Source organism: Eubalaena glacialis, chromosome 3, assembly GCF_028564815.1.
Source record: "Eubalaena glacialis isolate mEubGla1 chromosome 3, mEubGla1.1.hap2.+ XY, whole genome shotgun sequence".
In the NCBI taxonomy this organism is placed as follows: domain Eukaryota; kingdom Metazoa; phylum Chordata; class Mammalia; order Artiodactyla; family Balaenidae; genus Eubalaena; species Eubalaena glacialis.
In genome coordinates, this window is record NC_083718.1 from 31,271,157 (window position 1) to 31,289,710 (window position 18,554).

The following is an 18,554-nucleotide window of genomic DNA, read 5'->3' on the forward strand; positions in this document are numbered from 1 at the left end:
CAGTGTGGTTGGAACAGAGTGAATAAGGGGAGTAGCACAAATTAAGGCCAGAAGAGGTAACATGGTGTCAGATCAAATGGTGTCAGAATGAGGTCACTAGGGTGGGCCCAAATCCAGTATGACTGGTGTCCTTATACAAAGGGGGAAATTTGGACACAGAGAAGAACACAGAATATGATGTGAAGAGACACAGAAAGCCATCTACAAGCCAAGGAGAGAGGCCTCGGACAGATCCTTCCTTCAGAGCCTTTCAGAAGAAACCAACCCTGGCTGACACCCTGATTTTGGACATCGAACCTCCAGAGCTGTGAAATAATACATTTCTGTTGTTTAAGCCACTCATTTTGTGATGCTTTGTTACAACAGTTAGCAAACAAATAAACTATTTCCAATATTTCAAAAATATTAATCAAATTCTATTTTTTTCCAAGGTAAGACTGAAGCTAAAGACAAAGACAACAACAACAAAGACCTTAAATGTCATTGTTTGGGGTGGAATTACATTTATTGGGTGACGTAACAGGACTTTTACCTGATTCTCAGGAGTTCTATATAGCATGAAAAAATGGATGCATTATTACATTTTACAATTTAATTTGTTTGACAAAAATATCTCAAAATATAGGGTCCATGAGGAAAATGATAAGTGATTTTGAGCGATGATATCTGAGAATCACATATTTACATGGTTTTGGAAAGAAAGAAACAGAAAAACATACCAGAATATCCATGTTGTTTTGCTGTTTGCAACATAAAAAGTCATTACATAGGCCAAAAATACAAAAAAGAACATATTAAAGCTTTATGTTCTAAGATCCAGACAGGCTTTGAGAGATGATCTAGTCTAATTTCCACAGTTTATATATGAAAAATGTGAGTCCTAGAAATGTTAAGGTGATGGACATAATTTTGTTTCCAATATACTGTAACACAAATTATGAATTGTTTAATGAGGCTTAATAATAACAATAGAAAAGATGGTGAAATGTGCTATTCCTTGAATCTTCCTCCTTGATATTTGCCTTGCAAGGGTAAGTAGTCAAAGGAATTTTGAGTCATAAATGCACAGAGAGAAAGGTGTAAGTTAGGTACGTGGAGGGATGACAGTGGGATGAAAGATGAGACAGACAATAGAATGAAAGGCATCTTGGTGGGAGACCCCTGGATGTTTTTAAACTCATGCTGTTGCTAGAGGCATTTTTGCACATTTTTTTGCATAGGGCTTTGGAGACACACAGAGGCATGTTTGAATCCAGGCTCTGATAGTTAGAAGGTATATGACCATGGTCCAGTTTCCTAACATGAACCTCAGTTTCTTTACATAGCTTGTGGGGTAAATTTTGTCAGAAATTGTGAGAATTAAAAAAAATGTATAGGATGAATATAGATATAAATTATGTCTATATATAAATATAGATATGGTAGGAATCCTGTAAATGGTGGTCTTATTATAGTAATTTCCTAATGCGTTTCAGAATTTCTTGCCTATGTGTCTTACTGGAAACCTTTTCTGTCATTCTCTCTACATGGAGATATCCTATCAGTCCTTGAAGAGTCCAGTTTGAATGTCAACCCCTTCCCTTCAGTCAGTTCACATACTTTCTATCATTCAGTTTTGCACTTTCATGTAGTTATTGGTTTCAAGGTTTTAGCTCCCTAACTTGGATTTCTTGTAGAATAATGAAAAGCACCAGGAAGACTTGGATATGAACTCTGCCAGCCATTCAGTCAGGGAAGTAGAACCACCATGAGTATAATGGAATAAGAGTTGTACTTTAGGAACAATAGTTTACACAATTGAAATATCTGAGAAAAGTCACTGCCAGACCCTCTGAGGCCTTTGTGTCGGTGGGCAAGTTGAAGCTTACAGGGATATCTCGGAAGCCAGACATAGCCGGGTGCTGGAAGGGACCATTACAGGAAGCTGGTAGAAAGTCAATGGAAAGCTATGGTCTTTGCATGGCTACTGCTCCTTTAGGTCCACATTCAGACTCTTGGTACGTGTGTAGGGTGACTGTTGCTCATAAGGGTTGGGAATTAGGAATGTCTGAATATGAAGTGAGGGAGAGCAAGGACATGCTAGAACACTCTGGGACTCTGTGTGTGTCACGGTGTCAAACTACAAAGTCCTTCAGAGAGGAATAGGTGCTATCTCACTTTGTTTCCCTTATTTTGCACAAATTCCTCCTTTGGCAAACTCTGCTCACATGCACACAGGGAAGGGGATCTTGGGAAATGTACTTTTGGCTAACCAAGTTGACAGAGTAACAACCAGCACAGCCACTTATTGGTTATGTGGGCTGTATCTGGACAGTTTATGTAAGCTTTCTAATCTTCCCCTTTCCCACTGGTGTATCAGTGTAAAAGACATGACAATTATAACTACCTCTGCAGGGTTTTAGTGAGGATTAAATGAGATAATAATGTAAAGAATGTATTACTAAATATAAAAATTACTTATCGTATTATTATTATTAGATACATCTATTCATTTAGCTAATGTGCATCTACTGTGTGCCAGAAACTGTACTATGCCTGAGATGTTATATAGCAGTGAGATAAATAGACATTATCCCTGTTATCATGAAGCTGATCAGACACCAATTAGATATTCAAATAGAGATGTTAAGCAGGCAGATGAAAGACTGGATTTCAGAGCATGGGTCTACATTAAAGGTATATATTTGGGAGTTATTAGGATTTAGGAAGCATTTGAAGGTCTGAGTCTGATTTAGCTCACCTAGGGAGTGCTCGTAAATTGAGAGAAGTAGAAGCCCAATGACTGAGATATGAGGCATACCAAAATTTAGAAGTGAAAAAGATAAAGAGGAACAAGCAAAACAGCAGCCAGAAATGTAGAAAAGAAATAAAAGGGGTGGGGGGATGAGAGAAATAGGTGAGGGAGTTTAAGAGGTACATACTTAACAGTTACAAAATATATGAGTCACATGTATGAAATGTACAATGTGGGGCATATAGTCAATAATTATGTACTATCTTCGTATGGTGACAGATAGTAACTAGACTGACTGTGGTGATCATTTTGAAATGTATAGAAATATTGAATCACTATGCTGTGCAGCAGGAACTAACATAGCCTAATAAGTCAATTAAACCTCAAAAACAAACAAACAAAGAAACTCAAAGAAAAACTGATCAGATTTGCGGTTACCAGAAGTAGGGGTGGGGGGGAGGTAGAATTGGATGAAGGTAGCCAAAAGGTACAAACTTCCAGTCACAAGATAAATAAGTACTAGGGATGTACTGTACAACATGATAAGTATAATTAAGTATAATTAACACTGTGGCATGTTACATATGAAAGTTGTTAAGAGGAAATCCTAAGAGTTCTCATCACAAGGAAAAAACACATGTTTTTCTTTTCTTTTGTATCTATATGAGATGGTGGATCTTCATTCACTAAATTTATTGTGGTAATCATTTTATGATGTATGTAAGTCAAATCATTATGGTGTACACCCTTAACTTGTATAGTGCTGTATGTCAATTATGTCTCAATAAAACTAGAAGAAAAAAAAAAGAAATAACAGCGGTGTCCTGATAACCAAATGTAGAAAGTTTTTGAGAAGGTGAGAGGGATCAACTTTAACTTCTGCTGCAAAGTTGATTCACATGATAATTGAGAACTGACCATTGATTTAGTAACAAGGAGGTCATTGTCAGAATAGAATGGGTTCAAGACAGAATTAGGGTGAGGAAATTTTTGGTGTAAAAGGAAGCAGAAAAATAGGACAGGAGTAAGTGGGAAGTGTGTCAAGGGAGATTTTACACGTATCTATAACTGTATCTACATATAGATATCTTACGTACATATCTTACCTAAGATAATCTACACATAGATATAGATATCATATCTATATGATGGGTGGATAGGTGGATGGGGTATATTTTACACCTCATTCATAAAACATGAAATGTTAGCTCTATTCTGTTAGTTTGTTGATTGGTGGGAATGTTCCATCAGTGCTGAGCTTGGGTGAGACCCCCCTATAGGGACAGAACCTCTATCTCGAGATGTGAAGGAGAAAGACTGCTTGTTTCAGGCAGTTCCTCCTAAAGAGAAAAATGTTCAAACTGAGTGAATATGCCCAGTTATTCTTTCCAAACTTATTAATCCAGTTCATGACAACTTCCCGGAGTTGACTGAGTGAAGGGGAAGAGAGAGGGGCCGAAGGCGAAGAGGTAGTTTTTGGCTATGGTAAGAAGGTTAAGGACATATATAGAGAAGAATTTGAAAAAATGGCAATTTTGCTGAAAAAGATCACAATTTCCAGAGCACACCATGGAAAGAGTTTGGGAATTGGGGAAGAGTGGGAGATGGGTCAGACTAGGGTGTGTGTAATGTAGTTTGGGCTAGTAATCTTTGCCCCGTAGTATTTAGAACAGAGGATAGGTTGAATAAATATTTGTTCCCTGAGTGAAACCTGACAGGACCTGGGTAGGACTGGGGAAATACACTGGTGCACATGGCCGCTGGGTTTGCTTTGAACAGTTGTCCTGACCAGGGGTAAGTTCTATTCTTACCTAGGATGTTAGGAGGGGCTGGCTTGATTATTTTCTGTCTCTCCACCACACCTGGCCCAGCTGTGGAAGGAAAACTTCAGATACTTATAACTTCACAACCCTGCCCCTGAAAGCTGGACACACAAGTTTCTTTACTATAACTGGGACACAAGTGATTTTTCTTCTTAATGTGGCTCTAATCCTTACAGAAAAGAATTAGTGACAGCAACCTGAAGAATAATTATGGGGGATCAGCACCCCACACTTTCTTTGAAAACTGCTGGAGGTTGAGAGTAAGTGGGTGAAAGTTCCTCTGAGCACCATCTGTCAGAGAGAGAAACCAGATATTGGGGATGTGCCTTCATTTTAACAGGTGGCAAGATGTTCACCTCGAGTTGGCAGCCTCCAGATCATTTCCCGTTTCTCTAACTTAGGAGGAAGCTGTGAAAGTCGCAGGCAAACGGGCTGAATGACTCATTTGATCCTGGACATTTCCTTCACTCCTAGGATGTCTCAATATCTCTCTACTCTCGTTATTTAAGCATAACGATGAACACTCATCTGCTTCCCTCGCACCGTCAGCGAAGTCATCAGGCACGTGACGAAACTGCCGGCTGCAAGGGGCTCCATCCATTCCTGCATGCCTCCATCCATCCACCCACCTACCCATCGCCCTTCCTGTTCTCCGGCTTACACTCCCATCGCCAGGCCTTCAGCGGCGCGCGCACCGCCGGGCCGGGTGTGCAAGGGCCCGGGCTGCGCGCGCTGGGGGCAGGGCGGCAGCTTCCCACAGCGGAGACTGTGGGGCGGCGGGGCCGGAGGGGCCGCGAGGCCGAGCGGAGCCGAGCCCCGCCCCCTAGCCAGCACCTACGGACGCCGGGTCCCACGTGACAGTCCCCTCCTCCCTCCCCAGTCGCGCGCACGGGCCGGGCGTCTTGGTCCCGCGCACGCTCGTGGTCCGAGAGCCCGGGAGCAAAGCGAAGCGAAGGAGGGAGCGTCGGAGCGCGGGCCGTCAGAGCCCTGTGCCCGCGCGGAGGTGATGAAGCTGGCCGCGCGCTGACACCGCCGCACCCAGCCGCCGGGAAGAAGGCGCCTCGGGCCGCGACCTTCAGGAGAAGGTACGTGGCTGGGGGTTCGGGGGTGGGGGTTGGGGGGAGGCGGCGCCCCGGAGCCCCGCGACCCGGTCTTCGGGGCTGACACTGCCGCTGGCCCGGCTCCCGCGCGCGGCTCGGGCTCGCCTGCCATTTGCTGCCGCCGTGAGAGCTGGGCTTGCTTGTTTTCCCCTCTGTGCCTGGTCACTCTGAGGCTTCCGCAGTTAGGTGCTGCTCACGGTGACCCAGGTAATTGCCTAAAGGGCCGACCTCCCACCTGGTCTTGTTTCCGGGACACCTTCTGATGCCTTCTTGCAAAGGTTGGGCAGGGTTACGCCGTGACTTCCGAAGCCGAGTGGGCCGAGGGGAGAGGAGCCAGTGGCCGGCAGTGCAGGCAGGTGAAAGTCGGAGAAGCTGCCCTGACTTTGTGCGGGAGACCTAGGGGAATGAAGACGAAACACATGACTGGAGAATGGCTCGGGGAATGGGCCTCTCTGATGCGCCTGCATGCGGGAAACTAGACAGACACCTGGGCGAAAGTGTGCTGCCACAGGGTGTTGCCTTTCTGCCCATTTGGGGAAAACACCGAAGATACTGTGGAGATGCAGTATTGGGAGAGAAGAGAACTCATAGGATGGAAATGGTAACCGTGGTTTTTTTTTTTTTCAGTGAGCCTTAAACACTTTAAAAAATGAGTACCCAGAAAATCAAGTCAATTAAAACCATAGTCAAATGACTATTTTAACTAAAAGATTGTCATTTCTTACTTATAATTCCCTGGGAGTACTGTAGGTGTAAATTCAGTTTTTTTTTTTTTTTAAATCTGTTTCTGTGCTATTTCTTGCAAGCCAGCCCCAGCATTTAAGCATGCTCTATTGTGGGATGGGTGCTGTGGATGGGGAAGATGAATCAAGAGTCAACCTTCTTAAGTACTACCATTAGGATCTCACTGATGTCTCTCTGACTCTTGCAGGGAGGACTGATAATTCCTGTATCTAAGAGTGGACCACGTGTGTGGTGACATGGCCCAGGGGAATAATTATGGGCAGACCAGCAATGGGGTAGCAGATGAATCACCCAACATGCTGGTGTACAGAAAGGTAAGGATTTCTTCACTTTCGTGGAAAAAGGGAAACTTCTGGCTTCCTTGAATTTTTTTTCCCTCAGATCAGAGTATATATCAATTTTGTGGCCTTATGGATTCTCCAGATCCCCAGTGACTGCACATTATACTTGAGGATGATCTGACATTCTCAAGTAATGCATATGTGTAGAGACACAGTGAAGTAAATGAGGCTACTCATACTGTGTTCTCACACTTTCCCTGGTGATCTTACGTAGATTAATCTGCAGTCAGCAATAGCAGCAAGTTTGGACATCCCACATATTTTGTTTGTTACATACATGATTTTATAGCATCTGTAATAGATTTTAGAAGCTTTTTCTTATACTCCTTCTAAGCATTTAAGTTATAATGATTATAGAAATGTATAACATTTTGGAAATGAAAATAGACTACTTTGCAATTCTGGGGCAAGAGTGAATGTGGCTGTGGATGTATGGGTGGTTTAATAATTTTACTTTTAACTAAACAATTCCAGTTTTCTTCTTGTTAAATCTTAGCTTTAAAGCCACCATAATAAAGGTGTATTTGAATATTGTATGTGCTTCAGAGTGGTTGCTTAGGTAAGTTCCTTCTGGTTATAGTCAACAATCTTACTAAAATTAAGGAAGCAGTATTTTTTATTTAACTTCTGTACCATTTGTTTCTATTGCTTTTTATGCTGGGATTATTTTTCTTTAGCATATTATCTGTAGTGCTTATGGGGCAAGATTTCTTTAGTTAACACTAGCAATGGTAAAAAGGAAATCAGACCTTGAAACGAAGGAAATTGTTAAAGATTTTGGTAAGTGTGAACCCACTGAAGAGTCTAGGATGAGTTTGCCAGAGGATCAGAGCTGGTTATGAATAAAGATGAAAAGCTTTCCACCTTGACCTATACTAAATGAAAACTCTCCTTCTATGTGGGCCAGGATGATTAAGAGGTGGTGATGATATGTGTTTGAGGAAATCTTGTTATTGCTTTGATGTGAATATGCATGGGCATCCTGTCAATGCTAGCCTTGTAGACCGTAGTGTATTGTGTACCTGTGAATGCACTTTTGTGGGTCTGGGATAGCACAGTAAAACTTTTTTTCCACAGGGAAAAAAATTGCCTATTTTAGTCTTAAAGCATGCCAACTGGATAAATCAAGAAAATAATCCACTTAAACCTAAGTTATTACTATTATTTTCCTACATTGATTGAAATTACTGGATATTTGCCCATTCTGTATAGATTTGGTTCTGAGAAGAACTATCTTGGGGGCAGTTATGTGTTTTTTAAAGAAGTTATAATATTCTTTATTGTTTTGTATGACTGAATATTGTAATATGCAAGATGTGAGAATTGTAAATTCTATCTTACAGGTTTGTGCAATGTCGAGAGTTGGACTTTTGTAAAATTATCAGTAGTTAGCTATTTTTGTTAGGTCAAACACTATATTCTCTGTTTCCCTATTAAAGGATCAGGGGCTGAATTGATTGGACACCTAACAGTTAATCTTGATTAGAAATAAAGTTAATGTGACATCAGTCTGTGTCTCATTTAGTCAGTTATCATGAGAATAAGTGAAAAATGAGTCTAGGAGTTTTATAGATAGTTATTGGATTATTTAGTGTACCTAAGCTTCATATTGCTAATTTTGAAACACTCTATAAGTTGTTGTTTAGCATCAAATTGCCGTTAGGGCTACTTATAAATTAACAGGTTATGATGACTTCAGGGAGAGAATGTAATGCCTCATTCTTTTAAGCATTGTTATTCTGTTGGGTAAGGTTGGAACTGCTTGTGCTACTTCTTTGCCCTCCTTTTCCTAGCTTTTTGTTTAGGGTAATGATACATACAATTTATTTCTAGAAAAGATTTCCCTGATAAATCATTGTTGGAAAAAAGTTGTTAACACCAGTAAATTTTACTGAATGCTTAATTATGCATTGCCTGTCTATGCTTTTATTCTCTGAACATATATGTTTTTGTTTGTGATATAAATAATAATATATAAAGAAATACCAGATAATTTGTATAAAGAAACACAGTTGTTCTTGGTTATCATTTGCTGGTTACCAAGTCAAATGGTCCATGTCTGTAGGCAGACATACAACATGATGTCATGTGACCATTTTACCTCTGTTTTTTGTATCTTATGTGGGCTTTGACATTTAATATCTTCTCAGTAGAGGCCAGATTTTAATGTGAAGAACAGCGGAATAGTTGGAGAGGGGTAAAAAGGAAAGGAGTAGGTTGACTCCATATGTCAACTGCTCAACCTGCATGAAAGAATAAGCGACTTGTTACAAATGCTTATTAATCATGAAGTCAGTCAAAGGTTAGGAAAGAGCTTTAGCCTCAGGGTGCATTGCTTAGTATCAGTGAAGAGAATGGATAGAGAGATTGCTGTTTTATCGATTCATGCCAATTTTCCACTTCTAGTTCACTGTTGAAACACAGTTCTTAAAGTGGGTTCTGTGTTCTCACCATTTCCCCTCCCTGCAAGCCACCTCTTGTTTACTGCCCAGGATTCTGATGGTCTATACCTACTAAAGATATGCATGTGCTGTTTCCATTTTTTCTCGGTAGGTTGTGAATGAGGTTTAGGAACATTCTTGTGCGGGATAGAAAACAGTGAATGGTTGTCAAAGTGTAATGCACAGAAAAGAGCTGGGATTTGTGAATTTCTTGTGTTCGTCTGATGTCTCTCCATTATGATTATCCTCATATGGATTATTGGAATTCCTCCAAATAATGGGAAAGTTCCAGGGATCTTTTTTCCATGGAGAATTCCTTAGCGATGTTCAGGAAAAATGTATTTTCAGTGGGTAGAAATATGATCCTCCAGGCAGAGTGAGTGCTGCCATAGTGAGGGCTACAGGCATTAGTAACACTGTTACCGACCAGGGTTCTTGGACTCCTTAATCAATAGAAATTGATAAGAGGCCAGATGAGAAATTCAGGCAAGGGTTTATTGGGACTCCCACTGCAGCACAGGGGGGTGAAAACAAGTAACAGTTCCCCTTACTTGCTGCCTGAGTGGAGGGTGAGCTGGTCCCTTAAATGGGGTGAGGGTAGGGGTGGATCCGTGGGTCGGACTGGAGAGGTGGCTTGGGTCGTCTGCCCACTCCCTTGATGGTGCTGGGTGCAGGGATCATGCACAGCACCCTGCTTTTGCTCTGGACACCTCAGAAGTGGCAGTTGGGTTTTTGGTCTTTTTGTATCTTCTTCATAATTTGCCCCAACTGCACATGCACGCAGTTATTTTTAGTCCCTTATAGTTTCTTTGTATTCTGTTGCTCCAGGAGACATTTGTCCAGGTGCAAGCACTGCAGCAAAGGGTCCCAGGTCCCAGCCTGTCTCAACACTGCCTCACAGTCAGGGTTGGTACCTGCAAATCAGTCTCGGATATTTGCCAGTACCTTTTTGGCTTAATGTGAGGGCTCTCTGTAGGCATCATTTGATATCAGAGGTACATTTAAAAAATCCATATGGACAAAATATTTTCCTTACCAATTTTTCAATTTATAATGCTACTTTTTTTTTTATAAGCAAGTGATTAAGTTAGAGTGGTTATGTCATTTTATGTATTTGAAAACATTCAAAAGTTTATAAAATGTGAAGCTTAACCACTTTTATTTCTGGGGCTTCCTAAGCTCCCTTCAGGTAGGCCTTAACTAGAATGGAATAGAAATAATCAACTTCTTTAAGAAGAGACCCACCTAGCTCCAACTCACCTTGGATTCAGACTAGCTTCTTGAAATGTATGTAGAGGTGAAAACTCAGAACTCAAACACTACTCTCATTCTTGGTCTGCTTTGGGTAAAACTCTCATTCCTGGGGGTGGTACTGGCTGTAAAGGATCGCTGAGCTAGAACCCAGGGTTACAAGGAGACACATTCTAAATTTGGTGTCTGGCCAGCATGCTGCCCACTAGACAGTATACATCACTTTTTGTCCAGAAGCTGACATTCCTGCATTTGAAAAACAAAATTTCTAGGGCACCTTGGGGCCAATATTTCATATTGGCTGGAATGCTGGCTTCTTACTAGCAAGAATGCTCAAAATGACCAATAATTTCTGTTATTATTGTAGCAACCGTTTATCCTCCGGTTGTCAGAAAAGAAAATGAAAATATTTTCCTCATTCACTGTTTTAGTGGAATGAACACATATTTTGGAAATAGCAAACCTATAAAGTTCACTATGCGTCTCCCTTCCCCCCCACCTTTTCCCTCACCCATTCTCTCTTCCCCTCCTCTCTCTTCATTTTCCATCTAGTCACTCTCATTCCATTTGTTTCTTCCTTTTCACTTTTCAAAAACGGCTTAAGCGGGGACTTCCCTGGTGGCCCAGCGGTTAAGACTCTGCACTCCCAATGCAGAGGACCCAGGTTTGATCCCTGGTCAGAGAACTAGGTACCGCATGCCGCAACTAAAGATCCCGTGTGCTGCAACTGAGACCCCATGCAGCCAAATAAATAAATAAATATTTAAAAAAAAGACCTAGGGTGAAGATGTAATTTTCCCTGAGATGCTGCTCATTTTAGTTGTGAACGAGAAAATGGTGTCTTTTGGAGATGAGAGCAGGTACCAGCTTGTTTGAGTACCTGTTATACACAGACGTTCAGGTGCTTTTAAACTCAGTATCATATTGTCGTAGTGGCAAAAGGTTAGTCTTGAAAGATTAAGACTGCTCTATTTTTTGAAGAGTAAGATGGGACCACTGACCTTTCTTATATAAAGGTGTAATGGGAGCTATCAGCCCAGTAGGAAGATGACCTCTGCTGATTGGCTTGACCTAGACATTGCCTTTGAAAGCTTTTTCTGAAGGCAGTCTGTTCTGTGAAAACAGATATATCTGCAAGAGAGGGGAGTGACTAGTTTTCTTCTTTGGAAAAGATTTAGTCACAGACATCACTAGTTTCTTAGTGGTGAGTTAGCTGACATTTTTGGCACTAACTCAGTGCATTTGTCACTTCAGGATTGTCCAGTCTGGTCAGCCTTGAAGGTGTCACATTCCTCCCTCCTCGAACTCCATTATGAAAAATAGCCTTTGACATTTTTGAACCTTAGTTATCTTGCTCTGTCTGGGTATAGGGTGCAGCTACATGTTAGTACAGTAAAGAATATTTCTAAGTGATGACCAGAGAAAGGCCTGTTAGAAAAGGAAGGAATGTTTGCAAATGGATAATCACAAAAGGCATTTAAGCCCCTCAGATTTCTAAATTAGGGGCTCAGATGGGAGGCGGGCATCAGAAAAATTCCATTTCTAAAAAATTCCAAAATGGAGTGTCTTCTATATGCATTATTTGAAAGCACCTTCCTAGACTGAAGGATGTTGTCTACTATAAATATGAATTTAATCTGTTTGAATCAAATGCAGACCTGTTTTTCCCTCAGTGACACAAATGCGTCCTGAGATAGGATAGGACCACCATCTATGATACTTCTGAGAAGTAGATAGAGACATTTTATGAGTAATAATTTCATGTTGAATTTTGGATAATAATTGAGTTCGGAGCAAGAAAGCCTTCCATGGTGGAGCTTTTTCCTCACCAGTTGTTGCTTATCAGTGCTATTTGTGGCATTAAGATAAGAATTTGTGGCCTGAATTTTATTTCCGTTTCTCACCTCCAACCTCCCCACATCTAATCGATCAGAGGAAAGTGCAGATGTAGAAAGGAGAAGCTATGAAGGGATTTTATTGCCTTATAATAGCCTTTGTGGCTCTGTTGAGTGATGGAAAGCAGGGTATATTTCGGTAGTATGATTGATGGAATGTGGTCACTGCAGAGAATATGAAAATATTTTGGATTTGGATAGTTTAGTGACTTAATAATAAATATTAAGTCTCCTTGAAAACGATATTGTGGAAAACAAGCAGCACAAGTAATTGGCCCTTGCTCCCCCTTTCATAGCTGTGAAAAGGAAGCATTTGAATGTCAGAGTTACAGAGGCTTCTATCTTACAAAATATCAATCTAATTATAAAATAATTGTAAATGTTAAAGTGGGTATGCGGTTCCTTAGGGGAAAAAAGACCCACTTCTCTGCCATTTGCCCAAGGCAATATGAAAATTTGACTTTCCCTCTTTTTAATTCCCTTTGTCTTGTGTCTAATTCAATCAACAAAGGTCTCAGGACATTGGAACTCTAATAGACAATCATGAAGGTTATTTCAGCTCCATTAAAATTGCCACCTGGCCTAGGCTAGAAAAAATTTTGACTGGGGGGGCCTATCCAGGGAGATAAGTTGTTCTGTCTTCCGGAAAACTCTGTAGGAAAATGGCAGCTTTGTTCTAGCTGGGTTCTTAGGAATAGTTTAGAGGCCTTCTTATGTTAGGTCCTTTCTGGTGATTAGCAAGTAAAATTTTCTTAAGGAGTCAGTGTGCCGAAGTAGAAGCATGTGCATTGCAGTTGGGCGGTTTTGGTTTTAAATCATGGCTCTGCCATTGTTTAGCTCTGCAGTTGTGGGTTAACAACCTAACTCCTTTCATTTCAGTTTCCTTATGTATAAAATGACAAAAAATAAGGAAATATTTCCTTCATAGAGCTGTTTGATGATAAAATGAGGTAGCCTATGTTAGACCCTCAATGAATGTCTCAAAAATGCTATAAGAATAATATAATTATACAATTATAATTATAACATAATTTATAATATATAATAGTTACATTATATATTATAATTCTAATAACTTCTTTTCTTATTACTATTTATTTAATGAAACACCTTGTATGTTCCATGGGGTCCAATATGTTGCTATATTTTTTGATAAAGGTGAAAATGTGAACATTTTAACCACCTCCAGTCACGTCTTTCTGGTAGTTAAAAGGGCAGATTCTGTAAGATGCTTTGGTAATACCATTTTTATGACACAATGAGTGTCCTGTCTTATGTTATTAGTTCGATATAGCTAGCTTCTTCTATTTTTAATAAGCCCTTTGAATTATTATCTAATATATCTTTGAAGTCTGCATAGTTACTTAGATATTATGTAAACTCAATAAAGCCTTTGCATTCTGGAATTTCAGAGGTAAAAGGAAACTAAGAATTTATCTACTTTTTAATTTTGCAGATTATGAAATTTAAGATCAGAGAAGTAACATGATTTGTCTAAGGTCACACAGGTTGAATTCAGGTCTTTATTTGTCTTTCTGTGGTGTGTGTGTGTCTCTCTCTTAAAATAAATGCAGTAAGTCTTGTGTTTGTAGTTCAGTTTCAGTAAGAAATCAGCATCCTGGTTACTCTGTGGCATCCATGGATTATTCCAGGATATTTAATCACCCATTATAAATAGATTACTAGATTCCCTTTTCCCTTCAACTATAGTTTAGCATTTGGAGCCCCAGGAATGATAAGATTGGGAACTAGACTGACTGACCTACCCTGGTAGTAGTTCTGTTCTTGATTTGATCCTGACTGGAAGTTCTAGGCTGATGAAAACCCAGAATTTGATGCTCTGTGCCAACACTGTCCAATAGAGCTTTCTGTCATGATGGAAATATTCTGTGTACTGTCCAGTATAGTAGCTACTAGCCACAGAGGGTAGTTGAACACTTGAAATGTGGCTAATGTGACCAAGGACTTGAATTATAAATTATATTTAATTTTAATTAATTATAATTTCAATTTAAATAGCCCCCTGTGGCTAGTGGCTATTATATTTGATAGCATAGTGATTATGGAATAAAGACCTTTGGAAAAACAGCATCAAACTCAAGAGAAGAGATAAAAGAAAATGCTATACTTAGCTTGAGACTTGGCATGCAGTGCTTGTAACAAAGTAGAGCCCAGCAAACAATTTTTTAAAATAATAATACAGATGTAAGGTTTTAAAGGAGGACCATGGTCTGCTAAGGAGATATTAGGAGATATTATAATAAATGACACCAAGGGTTGATGTTTTGTTATTTTTCATCCTATGGAAACTTTAAGTTGTCTGCAGAGGCTGGCCCTCCAAAGGTCAGATGATAGGGGCTGTCTTTCAGTAAGACTAAAGTCTGCATATACCATGAATATTCCAGGAAGTGCACTCGCAGCATCTCAGATGATTTGCTGATGTTGAAAGTATTCCAATTAATTTCTATCTTATGGTGTCTCAGACATGCATCATAGCCATTCCAATTCCTAATAAGACTGAGGGAAAACCAGAAGCCCTGGGTAAAAGGGATTTAAAGTGGTTGGAATCCTTGTTCAGAATTTAAAATTGGGTTATAAAGAAATCCATTTTTTTTAAGCTCACTTCTCTTTCATATGTCTCAGAATGTTGAAAGGAAGACAGTAGTCTAGGGGAAGTAGTAATTCATGACGGAGTGACAGAGTCTCCAAGTCAGAAGGGCTAGATGTGAATTCCTGCTCTGCCCCCGACTGGCTGTGTAAGTTTGGGCAAGTGTGTTAACTTCTCCTAGAGACTACTTTACAGAATCATTGAAAAGATGAAGTATAAGTGAGAATGTTTGACTGAGAGTGATTGACAGGTAATACAGACTCTTTTTGGGAATTGTGGAAGTTACTGAGGTTCCTTGCAAGAATAAACTTTGCAAAACTCTCCTTGACAAGTCTTCCCTGCTTGCTGAGTGTCCCCATGGCTGTAGGTCATTTAGGAGTCCAGCTAACATGCTTTCCCCCATTTGGTCATTGCTGGAAGATGTCAAGACCAGTATAAATCTACATAACCATGTTTGGCCACACAGAAGCTTTTGAACGTTAGGCAAAAGGTTAGTAGAAAGTTTTTTTCTAGTACAGAAATCTAGGGAAATTTTTCACCTTTAATATTTAAAATGATGTATACCAAAGCATTTTGAAGAAAATTAAGTACACATAGAACATATTATTAATAATATTTCTCTTGCTGAACTTTTTTTAGATGCATTTCCTCTGGAAATTAATGCCATTTGTCACTTGCTCTGTTTTATATTTAGTATTTTGGGTTTTGACTTTTGGTTTATTGTTAATTAGAATAGTTGTCATTTATTGAGTGTCAAGGCCTTTACCTGTATTACCTGATTTCCTTAAAATATGTTGCACGTTGATTATTAGCATCCTGTTTTTCTAATAAGAAAGCTGAAACTGACTTATGCAGACTATGTGACTGCCCAAGATTGCTCAGGGATTAGTAACAGAGCTGGTGAGCTCCACGAGGGTGGAGACTCCTATCTTTCAGTGCTGTGTTCCCAGCACCTAGAAAAATGGCACATAATAGGTGTTTCTGAATATTGAGTGCCTAAGCACATGAATCAATGAGTGAATAAATGAATGAATGCTTGATCCAAAGACCATATTCTTGCCTCTTCACTGTGTTGCTTCCATTTAAGTTAGTGAATGGACAGCACACTCAAAATTCAGTTCTGTATACCATACATACATTGAGCCTCAGCTCTGATTGAGCCTTGTGTGGGCATTGGGGATAGAGTTGTGCTCTAGATAGATAGGGTTTGAGCCCTCACTGAGCTTACTTTACAGTGGTGAGGACAGATGTCAGACAACTTATCATAGAGTGATTACTGCTGTGAAAAGGGAAGAACTGACTGTTAGGAAAATTTATTTATATTGGGTCATCTGGTTTCTAAAATAAATATTATGTTGATATGTATCTTCTGTTTGCAGTTCTGAGTGCTTAGCACAGTGCCCAAAGTGCCCAGCTTCTGACACTTAGTAAGTGCTCAATAAATGAACTAAATTGAGCTAAGCTAATGTTGAAAGTCTTCAGAGATTTATGGAGACAGAGGAGGCAAGAGTGTTGATCTTATCCCTTAGAAAACCAAATGTCTCCTGCCATAGACTTAAAATTTACTTAATACTTGTGAACTTTAATGAAATTACTTTGCCTCTTTGAGTCCCAGTTTCCTCCTCTGAAAAATGGAGATAGTAATAATAATAATGATAAGTTATTATAAATAGTGCATGTAAAGCTTGGATAAGTAGGAAACATTTAATATATGTTAACTATTACTTATAAATGCTGCCCCAAAAGGATTTCTCTATAAGTGGAAGTGATGACATATAAAGAGGATTTCCCTTTAAAATTTGTCTTTCTTATACATATTTTAGAATTTAGAATTTGCTGCTCTTCATTGGCTCTTGATGATTTTGTTTCAAGCTGTTTCATATGGTAAATGTACAATAAATATTAAAAATTTTTCATCTTACACAATTCAAACAAATATAAAAGAGAAAAATAATATAAAGAATCTTCATGTACCCATCACATCGTGTCAACAATTCTTAACTGCTGGTAAATCTTGTTTCATTTATGCTTCCTCACTTCGGATTTCCCCCAGTTGGTTATTTTGAAGCAAATCTCAGAAAATATATCATTTAAGATATAAATTCTTTAGTGTGTATAAGTACTTTTAAGGAAGATAAAGGTAAATAAAGGTAAATAAAATGATAATTTGTCCTAGGTCCTTAAAATAATGGCATATTTTACTCCATGAGCTTTATCATTTTTTTCATATTGCTCAAATGGGTCTATCATTCTTTCTCTTTCTTTTTTCTTTGTGGTAAAATACATCTAACATAAAATTTACCATTTTAAACATTTTTACATATATAGTTAATGGCATAAAGTACATTCACAATGTTCTGCAACTATCACCAACATCCATCTCCAGAACTTTTTCATCTTCCCAAGCTGAAACTCTGTACCCATTAAACAGCAATTCCCCATTCTCCTGTCCCTCAACCCCTGACAATCACCCTTCTACTACTCTCTGGCCCTATGAATTTCACTACTCTTTTTACCTCATATAAGTGGAATTATGCAGTATTCTTTTGGGACTGGCTTATTTCACTTAGTATAATTTCCTCAAGATGCATCCATGTTATAGCATGTGTCAGAATTTTCTTCCTTTTTAAGACTGAAAAGTACTCCATTGTATGTATATACCACATTTTGTTTATCCTTTCATACATGGATGGGCATTTGGGTTACTTCCACCTTTGACTATTGTGCTAATGCTGCAGTGAACATTGGTGTATAAATATCTATTCGAGTCCATGCTTTTAATTCCCAGAATCAGAATTGCTGGATCATATGGTTATCGTATTTCTAATTTTTTGAGGAACCACCATATTGTTTTTCATAGTGGCTACACTATTTTACATTCGTACCAGCAGTGCACAAAGATTACAACTTCTTCACATTCTCACCAACACTTGTTATTTTTGATAGTAGTTATACTAATGGGTATGAAGTGACATCTCTTTGTGGTTTTGATTTGCATTTCCCAAATGATTGAGCATCTTTTGCTTATTGGCTATTTTCATATCTTCTTTGGAGAGTTTGTGAACTTTTAAAGAGATTTGATTGTCTGCAGTGAGGAATGGTTTGACCTATGAACTACATGACCACTTAGATTTATGTCTAACCAAAATTCTGTTATTTTTGTTTGGATTTCTGAGCTACCTTTTTAATAATGGGGAGGTCTTTAAAGTCCTTTCTATCCTTAGCTTCCAAGTTTACAGTTAAAGTGAAACCTCCATAATTGACTCTTTTGGGTGATGGTAGTGATGAAGCTTAATGAATAAAAAATTTAAAAATAATAGCACATTTAAAAATGAATTCAGTTTTATTTGTTTTGAATCTATGAAGTAACTGCTTTTGGGGCTATTGGGATGGGACAGGCAGTCCACATCTCTTAAAGAATCTTGTAAATGTTTTAAAGAATATTCCAGACTCTCTCAAGAATATTTATTGTCTTTCTTTGACTTTTATTTAGTCTTTCCATCCTTTTATTCCCAGTACATTTAAGTTTGGAAAATGTTAGTGAATATAGAGCACTCACTTTATTCTTAAGGTAAGAATAGAGATATAATTGATTTTAACCAGAAAAGTTACTATTC

The 18,554-nt window shown here is 39.0% G+C and overlaps 1 protein-coding gene across 5 annotated transcripts in view; it reads left to right on the top strand.

Annotated features, from left to right (window-relative positions):
• The first annotated feature begins 5,380 nt into the window (after nt 1-5,380).
• RGS7 (regulator of G protein signaling 7) overlaps nt 5,381-18,554 on the top strand; it is a 590,220-nt gene continuing 577,046 nt past the window's right edge. For all 5 annotated transcript variants that reach the window (XM_061185423.1, XM_061185427.1, XM_061185426.1 and 2 more), the window contains exons 1-2: nt 5,381-5,642; nt 6,589-6,715. In XM_061185423.1, the coding sequence (XP_061041406.1) occupies nt 6,638-6,715 (78 nt within the window). In that variant the 5' untranslated portion in view covers nt 5,381-5,642; nt 6,589-6,637. The remainder of the gene's footprint in view (nt 5,643-6,588; nt 6,716-18,554) is intronic.